The sequence below is a fragment of the Hemibagrus wyckioides genome, linkage group LG26, assembly GCF_019097595.1.
Source record: "Hemibagrus wyckioides isolate EC202008001 linkage group LG26, SWU_Hwy_1.0, whole genome shotgun sequence".
NCBI classification, from domain to species: domain Eukaryota; kingdom Metazoa; phylum Chordata; class Actinopteri; order Siluriformes; family Bagridae; genus Hemibagrus; species Hemibagrus wyckioides.
In genome coordinates, this window is record NC_080735.1 from 8,108,543 (window position 1) to 8,123,097 (window position 14,555).

General features: G+C 40.6%; 1 protein-coding gene across 1 annotated transcript; it reads right to left on the reverse strand.

Moving 5' to 3' along the window:
- Window positions 1-3,389: 3,389 nt before the first annotated feature.
- On the reverse strand, window positions 3,390-14,163 carry lamp1a (lysosomal associated membrane protein 1a). Its single transcript, XM_058380093.1, has 9 exons — window positions 13,652-14,163; window positions 9,584-9,699; window positions 8,811-9,027; window positions 7,752-7,916; window positions 7,412-7,602; window positions 5,719-5,841; window positions 5,545-5,611; window positions 4,615-4,782; window positions 3,390-3,667 (listed from the first exon to the last, which is right to left on the reverse strand). Exons 1-9 carry the CDS (start codon window positions 13,701-13,703, stop codon window positions 3,528-3,530), a joined length of 1,239 nt encoding a protein of 412 aa, XP_058236076.1. The 5' UTR covers window positions 13,704-14,163; the 3' UTR covers window positions 3,390-3,527.
- Window positions 14,164-14,555: the final 392 nt, after the last annotated feature.

The window sequence follows — 14,555 nt, forward strand, 5'->3', positions numbered from 1 at the left end:
TTTTTTCTGTTTTAAACACGGGCAGCACAGTGGCTTAGTGGTTAGAGCACTGTTGCCTCATGGTAAGCAGGTCCTGGGTTGGAATCCTGGGTTCAAACAGCCAGGGGCCTTTCTGTGTGGAGTTTGCATGTTCTCCCTGTGCCTGTGTGGGTTTACTCCAGAAACATGTACATTAGGTTGATTGGTAATTCTAAATTGCCCATGTGTCTGGTTGTGTGGCCCTGTGATGGACTGTCCAGGGTGTATCCCTGCTTTTTGCCCAGTGTGTGCTGGGATAGGCTCCAGCAGGTCCCTGTGACGCTAATTAGGAATAAAGCAGGTATAGACGATGAATGTTTAAAACATTATACATGCAAAAGTAGTAACAGTTTTGTAATTACAGAAAAGCAGGACAAGTAAAGTATTCACCTCATTTATTGGCTTCACCACGCGTTAAAAATGTTCTCTACAAAAATAAAAGATCAGATCACTGCAATTGTATATGAGCAAACCTTCAGAGAGATTTATTAGACAAAGCGACATGTTCGGAAAAAGCGTAAATTCAGCTGTACAGCAAACAGGAACAAAAAAAAAAAATATATATATATATATATATATAACATATATATAATAGATTATATAATAGATTATATATATATATATATATCTATATCAGAACTGCAAAGACATGCACTGAAACTCCATCCTTTTGTCCTGGTCAGTATTTCACCCAGGAAAGTTTCACTATGTGCTCGAGAGAACGCTTATATCCCTGAAGATCATTTCAGATTCCTCAGCGTTCTGTACAGCTGCTACACCCCACGTCATCAACCCCACCCCCCACCCCACCCCTTTACACAAGCGTCTCAGGATGGGTTCTGCTCCAGGAGCTGGACAGCTTCCATTTACTGTAACATGAAGAGCTAATTAAGCTTGAAGCTTTGAGTTATTATTCAGTATGCTTTGTGAAAACCTACATTTTAGACCAGTATAGAAACTGCAGCCTTTAAGGAGCATCAGCGGGTGAGAAGGTCAGATGACGGGTGTGTAGAAGATCACGATTTTCCCTTTTTTATATCTCCAGAAAGTTAAAAACGAATGAATTAAAGATAAAAAAAAAAAAAGCAAATTATCAAAGAGGAACGAATACCTAGATGGAAAAACAAACCCTTCACCGTTTACACGAACTCGATCACCTGAAACGCACATCCACACACATGGAGCATGCTCTCTTTGGTCTCTTTGCTTCAGACCTAAACCTGTGTAACGGCTTCTGGATGCTGAATCGGAGGAGGTGTGTGTTAATGTTTACTAAAAAAACAGACCATATCGCTGTCGGTTTGCACTCTGCTTAAAAAGACAGTTTTCTATAGACGCTCAGGGCATTCTTGTTAACTTTCAGGTTAGCGTAAATTTCTTACACCAACCTGAGAAGTTTACTTGAAGCGACAGAAGAAAGACGTCGAGAATCGGATCTAGGCCCGAATTCAAGCTCGCTAACCTGGGAGAAAAGACGAGATGAGTGCATCAATTATTTAAACCTGAGCTTCTAAGGCTTTTGTCATTTGATACCGTTATCCGTCAAGCCTGGTATCGGAGAGTCTCTCTCTCTCATGTACTAACTCTTCTTCTGTTCTCTCTTACAATTCTCCCAGTTTCCTCTGGTGAGTTCATGTCAGGTCACAACCCTAACAATTCATCTCACATCTTTAGACCTGTGCCATGAAATCAAAGTCTGGATCATACCAGAGTGGCAAGACTTGGACTTTTGATAGTAATTATGACACAAACACAAAAAAAAATGACCCCAAAAATGAGCCGGGAAAAAAAAAGGAAAAAAAAAAGAAAGAAAGACAAAGTCAATCATAATCAATCAATATAATAACCCAAATAGACCTCCGTCAAATAAAATTATTATTATTATTTTTTTTAAACACCACTGTTCCAGATTTTTAACAGGAGGCTAGAAATTGATGCTGAGTGTGTTATGTAGGTCATTTTTTACTCATATTAAATCTTTTCTTACTGATTTAGCGACACAACTGAGGAAAATGTTAAAATTCCCAACAGCTTCGTCTCGTTTTCTAATTCGAAATCTGCTTTCACATCGTCTGCGTGAAAGCCTTCACAGGTAAGTGCTAGTTTATCTAGTTTATGTCATTCAGGCACTTATGCTCCGTTATCTGTTTTTCAGATTGACTGATTTCAGAGAAAGTTTACATTTCCGTGTTGAAAAGGTTCTGTTTGAATGCGTGTGGCTTCACTGCTGAGAACATGCGAGCTAGCTAGCTAAGAGCAAAGGTGGAGGAGGTTACTTTGGTAACTGTTAAATGCTCAAGATAAATACTGCCTCTGTTAAACCCCTGAATCCTTCACTGCCTCTTACTTCCACCTAGTTATCTATCGGTCTTAGCTTTCAGCTCCAGATGGAGCCACTTTGTACCGAATCGTTGTTTTTTTCCCCCCAGCTCGTATTCACCTGGAAACTCTTAATCACGAAAGTGTTCACTTCATCACCATGGCAACCACAGCAAATCATTGAAACCTGTAGGTAAATATCCTATTGCTGGAAATTCACCTCCACCCCTAAGAAACCGTCCCGTGTCTGACTCATGGCGTATCACACTGCACCCGGTTCAGAAGTTTTTCCAAGCTCCACACATTTAAGCTACAGAGTGGGGGGAAAAAAACACAGATGCAGCCACGAAAGCTAGCCAGCTAACATGATCCTCATGTATTTCTGTTCTCAAAACAGTACACTGTAGGGTCAGTGCCAGAGATTTAACTAATGCGTCTGTGTTGATGGATTATGGTATTTACCGTTGACGGTCTGAGTGACCGTGTTAACATGTCATGTGATAAACTGGGGGGGTGGTGGGGGTTGAGGAAACTTTTCCTGACGTTAAGAATGGGAATTTCAAGTGGAGGGGTTGTTTTCTTTGGTTTTTCCTAGTCAGAAGAGGGAACTTACGAGTTATGAAAGTGTTAGTCACGGCATTAGATAATCCCAAAAGGAGGAGTCAGGGAATATTGAATTAGGGGTTACAGGTGTGGGGGTGACTGGGGTTGTGTTGGGGGGTGGGGTTTGGGGTGGAACCAGGGCGACGACAACACTTCTCTCTGTATTTAATGTGGAATTACTGGCCCATATTTTGGGTTTAGACTGCCACCTACTGTACAGGTGTCACTCCTGCAAATCTACATTTAAACACTTGGAGTGAGTCAGTCAGTGAGTCAGTCAGTGAGTGAGTGAGTCAGTCAGTGAGTGAGTCAGTCAGTGAAACAGAGCCGTAGTAATATTCAGGTGGCCTTTTTTCATATATATATATATATATATATATATATATATATATATATATATATATATATATATATATATATATATATATATATATATATATATATATATATATATATATATATATATATATATATACACTTCAAAAGTAGTGGAGTGAATGAATAAAGGTAAAAGTTTAACAACCCCAGAAACAAGCAGTATTCAAACACACACACACACAGTATAGTCCTAGTCAGACAGTAGTGTTTTAGATGGTCTGGTAGCCTGCGTGACTCCTCTTCCTGCCGATCAAGTAGGCAATGAGGACTATGAGGACGAGGCCGGCCAGGGAGGCGCCGACAATGATGGGCACCAGCATGTTGTCCTTCTGCATTCGACACACGTCGGCTGAAAAGAAGCAAGATTACACATGAGAATGATAAAATATGTGTTGCAGAATTAAAGTAGTCAGGCTGTGGAATATAACACTTCAGATATCATTTTCTGGTCGCAGTCATGTAACTGGTTTATTTATTAATGCACTTATTCTAAATTTTATAATAATAATCATCAAATATTATATTATATTATTTTTCATTTTCATTTCATTTCCTTGTCTGTACCGCTTATCCTATCTATCCTCGGGTCACGGGGAGCCTGTGCCTATCTCAGTCGTCATCGGGCATCAAGGCAGGATATACCCTGGACGGAGTGACAACCCATTGCAGAGACACACACACACACACACGCAATCACACACTGTGGGCAATTTAGAGACTCCGATCAGCCTAGCAGCATGTCTTTGGACTGTGGGAGGAAACTGAGCACCCGGAGGAAACCCACCAAACACGGGGAGAACATGCAAACTCCACACACACGGTGAGCGGGAGCAAGACTCGAACCCAGAACGCTGGAGGTGTGAGGCCTATATTACATTACATTACATTACATTATATTATATTTGTTGACACTTTGCGTAAGGAGACAGTCTTAAGGACAGGACTTAGGACTTTCTGGTTTCTCAGTAACATGATCAATTGCATTTTTTTGTCTTATTATCTTCAAGAGAGACAAAAGACAGATTCAGGAGAGGTTATAACAGATTATAGCTGCTATTACTTTGCATGCAGATGTTCCACAACATTAACTGTAACTACAAACATAAACAGTGTTAAGTTAATCAATAAAAAAATAAAATGAAACACTTTGGGACATGCAGTTATAGAAAAGGATTAATCAGTAACGGCTCTCTAAGTTTTCCTCCTCCTTGTCGAACTGCACACACCAGTGAGAGAACACGGCTCTGAGAGAGAGAGAGAGACACAGATCGGGTTATATTATGAGCTCTGCTGTACCTGGTCCAAACTTGTTGTTGCTGACGTTGAAGGGCTGAACCTGCACGTCGAAGGTGTTGATGGAGAAAGTGCTGACCACAGGAAGAACTTCCTCAACGCTACACATGTAAGAGCGACCCAGAGTTCCCTGCAGGTACTGAAGACTGCTGTTGCTGGCTATGAATACAGCTAAAGAGGCCACACACACACACACACACACACATATACACACATCAATTTACAATCAAGAGATAATTGTTGTACATCATTTCCAAACTAGATTATTGCAGTTATTTCACAGACTCACAAACACATGAACACATCATCACACAGCATATAACACACACACACACACACACACATACTCGCTCTGTACCTGTGCATCAATTCTACAATCAGACCAAATTAGATTCCAGTGTTTTGTCAGACAGAGCAGTTACGAAGCAGCTCATCGATCCTAAATTTCAGTTGTGTGTTTATAGAGTGACTGAATCATCATGCTTGCTGTATTTCAAATCCTCTGTGGTGATGCACAGAGAGAGAACTACAAAAACCCATCAGTGTACAAATACTTATGGACCCGACTGTATGCCTCGTAAAACACAGACACACATACACAGACAAACAGTGGGTCTTTTTATGTAGCGGTTTTCTTTTTGTTCTGAATTTATAACACAAAGACAAACTCTTCCTTGGAACTACTACACTGAAAATGTCCAAATATATTATTATGTTCAAGTAAAGATGTTTTACTGCCCAAAATGTGGCCTTTGTGGGATGAAGGCAAGGCTTGAGCACTGAACTCGATCAGTTTATCACCATCGGAGAAATAAAATGCATCCATTTTGGAGTGAAAAAGATTGAAGTCGGTCAGCTGAATGAATCCAACTATTTTATATAAGTGGATTTTCCTCATCAGTGAAAACCTACAGTGATGTAACTCTTCCTTACCGGTCATATCTTCCCATTTAGCGGACATGTTCACGGCGCTGAGCTGATACATTTTGGAGGTGGAGTTCTGTGGACATGAAGCCGTGGGTTAGAGTCGATTGTTGTGGGGGGGAGAGAGAGAGAGAGAGAGAGAGAGAGAGAGTGGGTTTGTGCGAGTGTGTTTAAGACCCTCACCAGCGTGAAGGTGAAGGTGAGGTTGGTGAAATCTCCAGTCAGCTGTAAAGTAGCCGTTGTGGATTCGCATGTCCCTGAGAAAGACATCACGTTGGGCTGAACGTTCCTTATCGATACGATCGTCTGGAATAGAGTAGAGAGTCGAATATTTAGCCATTCTAATCAGTCATGGTCAAAACACATTGGCTTTATACAGTATATGCTTCATATTTAATGGCTTTGTAGAATCCAGATCTACTACCACTGTATTCAATTCAATTCAATTTATTTGTATAGCACTTTTAACAATGGACATGTCTCAAAGCAGCTTTATAGAGATATAGAAACATAGAAAAAAACTTTAAATGACTATTCATCCCTACAGTGGCAAGGAAAAACTCCCTGAGATGATATATGAGGAAGAAACCTTGAGAGGAACCAGGCTCAGAAGGAAACCTCATCCTCATTTGGGTGACACTTAACATTAAATAATGTAAATGTAAATAATGTCCATTCTTCAGCAGGAACCAAGCGCCCTTGAGGAACTAATAGGTCAGTGTAGTTTGAGTTCATTTTAGACTTCCTCCCTGCTGAAAGCTGTCTGAGGCAATGACAGTTCAGGGACGGTGTGATAAGTGGTTCTATCCACAGCAGTCCCCTGGTCACAGGCTGTCCACGCATATCTATCCCCAGCAGCAGTGAGCATAACCGAGCGACTCCAACCAGGGCTGGAGCAGCTATACGCCATCAATCATACTGTACTAAACTGTACACTTGACCACTGAGCATCACACCAGTTTGTGGTTCTTCCTCAAACTGCTACCACAAAGTATGAAGCACACAACTGTCTTGAATGCCTTTGTATTCTGTAGCTTAACAATTTCCCTTTACTGGAACCAAGAGACCCAAACAATGCCCCTATGCACAAAGCAAAGCTCCATGAAGACACGGTTAGCGAAGTTAATGTGGAAGAACTTGATTGTCCTGCACAGAGCCCTGACAAGCCCCATCAACACCTTTAGGGATGAACTGAAACAACCCCAGACCTCCTCGTCTTACAGTGTCTGTTCTCACTGATGCTCTTGAAGCTGTATATCTATTGGAAAGCCTTCTCAGAAGAGTGGAGATTATTATAACAGCAAAATAGGGGACTACTGCTGAGGATTTCTCCACATTTCTCCCAGCCTGAAGATACAGGGGTTTAAAGCTTGGATACAACGAAGATGGATTTGGACTGCAACTGATACCAACAGGTTTGCCAGAATTTATTTCCTGGCTACATAACTGCCCTTTTTGACCATATAGAAGAGCTTTTGAGTCCGTTTCCTCTCAAGGTTTCTTCCTAATATCATCTCAGGGAGTTTTTCCTTCACCACCATCACCTCTGGCTTGCTCCTGAAATTTATATATTGTTGTAAAGCTCTTTAGTGGCTGTGTTAAAAGCGCTATACAAATATAACTGAATTGTATTAAATGTAGAATGGGGTGTTCATAAAGAACATAACAGTTTACATTTTCATAATATTTGCAAAGCCATTTTCTCAGCTAATGTGCAAAGTTCTGATGGCTCAGTTGTACACATTTTGTTGATATTACGCAGATCCCTATTCTCATAAACAGTGTTTATGTTGCTAATATAATAGGTGTGATTGCAGTGCCCATTACGCCACAGACAATATAACAATATGACTCATTCCTGTGTGTGTGTCCTTACTTTATTCTGAGATAAAAATGTTGCGTTCAGCTGCAGCCCCATTTTGGCCAGAAGACAGACCGTGCCGTTGGAGTTTGTAACGTTGTAGTTGCCGGGCTCAGGCTTGGTCGGGACGGCAGGGGTGGTTGGGGCGACAGGGGTGGTAGTAGGTGCAGCAGTGGTGGAAGGAAGATCAGCTGAACAAACAGTCTCTGAAAAACCACACAAGTTAATTAGCACACTTACATCACACCAAGACACAGAGACTTAAATACAATGATCATTAATTGTGTTCAGTACACATCACACAGATCATTATTCAGAAGACACCACCATCACTATGAACACAGAAGGACCGTACCATTAGTACTCAGGTTGGAGCTGGGCATGTAGGCCTGCAAGTGAATGTCGAAGAGCGTGACCGTCACAGAGCTTCCCAGGTTGACCGAGCTGGAGCTCACACACTTGTAGGTGGTGTTGAGCTTTGCTGAGATCTGAGAGGTGTTTGAAGTCAACACCATAATCTCTGTACAGATAAGAGACACACACAAACTTCAGCCAATCTTTTTTTTTTTTTTAATTCCCCCTTTTTCCAGTTGCAGCTAGCCTGTATCTACTGGAACATCAGATGATTCCTGTTCTTGGCTGATGCTGTAACCTGATGTTGTAATGTCTGCCTCAGGGTTTGATGTGCTAGACTTTCAGACATGCTTTTCTGCTCACCATGGCTGCACAGAGTGATCATTGATTTACCGCAATCCTTCCTGTCAGCTTGAACATGACATTTCCACAGGCAACACTGCTGAGCAATGGATGTTTTTTGTTTTTCGCACCATTCTGCTTCAACTCGAATGACTAGAGCGTCCCAGGACATCAGCACTTTCTGAAATACTTAAACCAACCTGTCTTGCACCAACGACCCTGCCATTTTCCCCCTATTCTGATGCCTGATGCCAACCATAGTCAAAGCTCTTGACCTGTACCTGTTTGCATTATGCTACTTCCACATGATTAGCTGATTAGGTAACTACTCGAATGTTCAGATGTTTCTAATAAGCAATTACAGAGTTTTACATTAAATGTCACCACAATATGACATACTCCTACTTATTTATAACTTTTTCCAGCCTCAATGTCAAATTACAGCAAATAAACATTAAGTAAAAATTAACTTTTTTAAAAACCTTTAGGGTGAATAAAAAGAAAAATGAAAAACTCACAATAATCTAGTTACATAAGTTTGGACACCCCTAAACCAACATTTTGAACAGCACCTTCTGATTGTATTAAACAGCTCAGTGTTTTCAGTGCTACATCACGTCTTTCACACTCTTACTTACAAAAACATTCTAGAAAAATAATAATAATGATAGTGTACAATGATACTGCATAGCAGCAGGCAGTGTTTGGTGTCTCTTACCCTTGCTGGAGGACTGAGGAAAGGTCTTGGTGTCACTGAGGTTGTAGCTCAGAGTAAGGTTGGCCACGCGATATATAAGGTTGTCGCTGGCGAACACCAGGCCCAGAGAGTGACCTTCACCGAAGGAGGCCACCAGGTCCGGGGAAACTCCTGCTCCTCCACAGGAACTGCCATTTCCCAGTACTGCTGATCCCGGGAGCGGGACAACCACAGTCTTCTGCTCACAGTAACACAGACACACATATGAACAGTCTGATCAGCCTGGAGTCAGAACAGGGCTCGCATAGTCTGATGGCTGAAACCGAGAGTTATATCTCTATAAATATATATATATATATTTTTTTAATTTATGTGAAACTAGGAAAAATAAATAAATCATTAAGAACCTCCTCACACAGCATCCTGGTTAAGACTCTTTATAAAGCCTTCATAACACATGAATAGCTTTATTTTTTAACAAACAAATATACAACACATATTGCTAACTCAGGTGTTAATTTGGTGACATAAGCAGTAACAATGTCAATCACATCTGTATGGGATGATAAGGGATAGAGTATGTTATAAAGTGTTATAAAGTCCTAAGCTAGATACAGTAAATAAATATTACCAAAATAAAATCTATCACAATGATTAATTAAATGATAAATAAATCTACATCATTATTATTAATAATAAGGAAGCTTTTTAATAAGATCACAGCTCAGCTCATTAATCACCTGGTAACAGAATATTTGCTATTAAAATAAGTGTGTGTGTGTGGGTTTACATACCGTCCCATTGCTGATGGGGTATGTGATGGTGAAGTTGGCTGAGATTTCTGCTTTGATACAGGTCGAGTTTCCTTCCTCAACTTCAAGTGTTACGGCCTGAGCTGCAGTCATCCAGCCTGTAACACATGCAATAAATGCAATAACGTTTAATGACCACAGGAGGGCAATACAGGCCTTCACTTCAACTGAACTGCCTCGCTAACGCTTACTGGGGTTTTAGAGAGTGAATATAAGAGCAAAATATTGTGCTCTTTCATGTTTTCTCATGTTTGATAGATAGACAGACAGACAGGCAGATAGATAGACAAACAACCAGAAAGATAAATAGACAGACAGAAAGGTAGACATTCAGGCAGACAGATTATTTAATATATTTAATATATTGATTTAATTAACACAGGCTATGTGACTGATATTATTGTAAAGTCATTAAACAGTGCTGAGGGACATTAAGTGTAACATTACTGAACCCTCTGAGCTGAATGTGCATTTCCCCTTTCCACTCCCACTGTGAGGACATTCTATACACTCACTGTCCACTTTAATAGGAACCTGTACACCTGCTTATTCATGCAGGTATCCAATCAGCCAATCAGGTGGCAGCAGGACAAAGCATACGTTAACGCAAATACAAATCATGATCTTCAGTTAATGTTCACGTCAAACATAAGGAAATTCTGATCTCTGTGACTGAGGGATGGTTGTTGGTGCCAGATGTGCTGATAAGTATTTCAGAAAGTGCTGATCTCCTGGGATTTTCACACTTGACAGTCCCTAGAGTTTAAACACAAGGGTGTGGTGAAAAAGCATCCTGTGACCGAAGGGTCTGCTGAAGAAAATGGACAGGAAGTCTAAAGTCACTCAAATCAGCACTCTTTACAGGTGTGGTGAGCAGAAAAGCATCTCAGAGCATACTGTGAGGGGGATGAGCTTACTATCTATATCTATCTATCTATCTATCTATCTATCTGTCCGTCCGTCCGTCTATCCATCGATCTGTCTGTCTGTCTGTCTATCCATCTATCTGTCTGTCTATCTATCCATATGTCTGTGGATCTATCTATCAGCATGAGAAAACATGAAAGAGCACAATATTTTGCTCTTCTTATATTCAATCTCTAAAATACCCCATTAGAAGATCTCAGCAGTTTCCACTCGTTTTAGCTAAGAGCAGGAATCTTGGGCAATCATGGACAAAGACTCACCTCAACTGGACAGCTGAAGACCATAAAAAAAGACTATTTTTTCCTAATGTTCAACTGTGCTATTTTAGCGAGTCTGCACCCAGATTTCTTTTCATGGCAGACAGGAGTGGAACCTGAAGTGGTCTTCTGCCATCGTGTCCACCTCAAGGTATGTCCTGAGCTGCTTTTCTGCCTACCACAGCTGTAAAGAGTAATTCTTTGAGTTACTGTACCCTTCCTGGCAGCTGGAACAGATGTTTTCGTCATTCCTTTTTCATCAGTAAGGCGTTTGCACACACAGAACTCACTCACACTCAGGGCTTTTTTTTTGTTTTTTGCACCATTCTGTGTAAACTGAGAATTGCTGTTTGTGAAAATCCCACTATTTCCGAAATATTTAAAAACCAGCCCACCTGGCATTAACAACCCTAGCTCAATGAAAGTCACAGAGATCACACTTTTTTCATTCTAATGTAATGAAGCTCTGCTTGGCTGATTGGAAAACTGCATAAATAAGCAGGTTACATTAATCAGCGGGTGTTTATTAGAATGAAATATTCAACTGAATTCATTAGGATTCTACAAACAATCGGACCTTTTACGTGGATTCTAGATGGATATTTAATAAAGACACTGGAAAATGAATTAGCCGTACGTCTTGATAATAGCCCTATTGTGCAACCTGCAATTTCATGAGGATGATTACTAAGACATCAGGGAAATGCTTACATATGCGCACACGCAAGCACGCACACACACACAAGCCTGAGCATCTAGTTTTGTCAGTAACTATTATTTAAAACACCCACATGCTGGCACTGGCCTGTGTGATTCACTCCAGCAGTGAACTACATTCACTCAGCTCATAGCAGCTAGGTTAATTATGGGTGTGTGTGAACGTTTTTACAAACAAAGCATTAGCCTGCTAGTTTAGAAAGCGATCGACAGAACATAGAGATGTTTTTGGATCACTTTCTTAAAGATTCGTTCGATCAGAGTCAGTTAACCCAGAGCTGAAAGCCTAATAATGTAGCTCTAAGAAACCCAGAATGCGTGTAAGTAGCACTGCCATGTGAATACCGTCTTCAAAAAAAAAAAAGAGGAAAAAATGATGCTGTGAACGACGTTCACTGTGCAATCTCAAAAAGTCCAGAAACTTTCGTTATTGTGTGGGCAAAATGATATTAAGGCAAAAAAACCAAAAAAAAAACCAAAAAACCCAGAAGTGGAAGCATGACTTATAGGCAACATGTGACTGCTGATATACATCTACAATAAATACAGATACAGCAAAAGCAGTTCTTAAATCACCAAACATTCTTCTTTTAGATCATTGTCATTGTATTGTATAAGAAACAACAAAGTACTAATAAGAACAAACCAATAGATTTAATTATTTCATCCAAATGAACTTATTTGTAAAAAAGTCACATGAACCTGGCATCGCAGTCTAAAATGAATTCGAATGAAGTCAAAAGATTAGACTTGTTTTAAACTGAAACACTATTCGGAAAAGGTCCAATCTCCTGATACATCGGACGATCTGAAAGTATTCATGATCGATTCACACAGGATAAGTGATCTCTGTATAAAGCAGTGTACTAATATATATATATATATATATATATATATATATATATATATATATATATATATATATATATATAAAATATCAACGTAGCCTGTTTTCATAGTTATCTCGGGCACCAAAGGCTCATATTACTACAAACAGGTTGTTTTCACTTTTATTATAAGCCTTTGCTTGTGTCTGTACACGTATAACCGGTATGTAGGCTTCTCTAACCACTGCTACAAACTCATCGAAAGCCATCAGAGCCCTACTTCCCCGACAAGTCTGATAAATGCAGTTTAGATTTTTTTTTTCCAGCATTAAACTTGGCCAGTTCTTGGTTTTGGTTTCAAAGGAAAAGTTCCTTTTTCTCACACACACACACACAAAACACACACAAAACAGAGTAATTCAAGCGTAATTAAAAAATGCTTACTGATGTTCTTTCTTCGCATCCTTTTATAGGAGGTAGAAGATGGGGTAGTTTTTGCAGAGCACAGTTTATTAAAAATGACTGATATGAATAACAGACTGGTAATAATTACACTGATGTAAAACTAATCCAGTTCGAAAAGGGCTTTAATGACTTCAATCATCCGAATTGAGAATAACTACTAGAAATAAACTAGACTCAGTCTAAAGGCCCATTATACTGACACTATACAGTTTATTGAAATGGTCAGTGTCTCTCTCTCTCTCTCTCTCTCTCTCTCACACACACACACACACACACACACACACACACACACACACACACACACACAGAGCTTCATAAAGGGTATACACATGGGTGTGTAGGACACATCGTGTGATATACTGCTCTTATGCAGGGCGCACCGAGCCATTTTGAGCCGGATCCACACACAGAGACGCTACTGTTAGTGCACAAAGCGCTTCGGCGGTCACGTGACCCCGAGGCCGGACAAAACGCTCGCGCTGCTACGCCTGCACAATTCCGGCAGCTTTATTAAATTAGGGGCAAAGTGTGGACTAATTGTGTTTACACACCGAATAAGGGTGTATTCAAAGCTTATCGATGCCTCGAATTACGGAGAGGGAAAACAACACACACGAGGCCTGTCGGAAACGCTCTGGCAAGGTTACAGGCACTTATGGCGTAGTTTTGTCATGCAAAACTGCAAGTAGATGTAGACAGGATTTTAGAGAAAAGCATCGGTGAAGGAGATGCTGAGGCATGACACGCTGTTTTACATTAAAGATCAGACATTTTGCAGAACTTTGGAAGAAGAAAAAAACCACTATCAAGACAACATATGACATATGTTTTAGTTTTAAGTGAAAGAAATATCTTACCTAAAACAAAAAGAAAGCCAATGGCGAAGCCTGACAGTAGTTTATGGCTCATGTTTTCCGTTAATAGTTTACTCGCAGAAATTTGCCAGTTCCCAGCAAACACAGCACTAAAAACACCTCCCAGAGTCACGCGCTGCTCCCGGTAAACCCAAACAAACACGCAGTCTCCGCCGCCTGTAACGTATCCGTCAGATTTCTCCTCAGCTTTTATGTATTTGTTTGTTATTTTGAGAAGGCAGAAGCACACACAAGCGCTCTCTCTCGCTCTCTACAGACAGCAGTGTTCCTGCTCGTTCACGCGCCTCAATATCAACACCGGGAATGTTCCAGTCATGTGAGTCAGGCGAGTCGCCCGGTCACGTGGCTTCACCCCGTCGAGCAACTTTACACTTTTTAACACGTTCAAAAAACACAATTAAACCGAGCATGACATTACACACAGAATAATATCCACACAGTTCAAGCTTCTACATTCAGCCCGGATCGCTCGATGGTAACAGAGCCGTGTTTACGGGGTTTACACCTACAAACGATTATTTCCAGGAAACGGCTTTCGGTGCATACGTCATTCTGCGCAAACCCTGCGTAACCCTGAGGGCCTTAAACGCGACCCTCATGCACTCCTCACGCGATGATAAGATCCAGAACCACATACACCAGTAAAGTCAGTAAAGCTGAATAATGTGGTGAAAGAAGTTATCCATATAGTTGATCCATATGGTCGAATTGCACATTTAAGATTTCTCTAATTACGTTGTGACTCGTGTCAATGACATGTTTCCAATTACCCTGTACAGGTACAGGGCAATAGGACTGTCCAGGGTGTACTTTCGCCCAGAAAGGCAGGGGTACATCAGGGCCACACATATAGACAGACAACCACTCACTCCTATGGGCAATTTAG

Coding starts and splice junctions, on each gene's coding strand:
- lamp1a (XM_058380093.1), bottom strand. CDS start 13,703: ATGAGCCATAAACTACTGTCAGGCTTCGCCATTGGCTTTCTTTTTGTT. Junction 9,700..13,651: donor TGGCTTTCTTTTTGTTTTAG/GTAAGATATTTC, acceptor CATGTGTTACAG/GCTGGATGACTGCAGCTCAG. Junction 7,603..7,751: donor CTCCAACCTGAGTACTAATG/GTACGGTCCTTC, acceptor GTGGTTTTTCAG/AGACTGTTTGTTCAGCTGAT.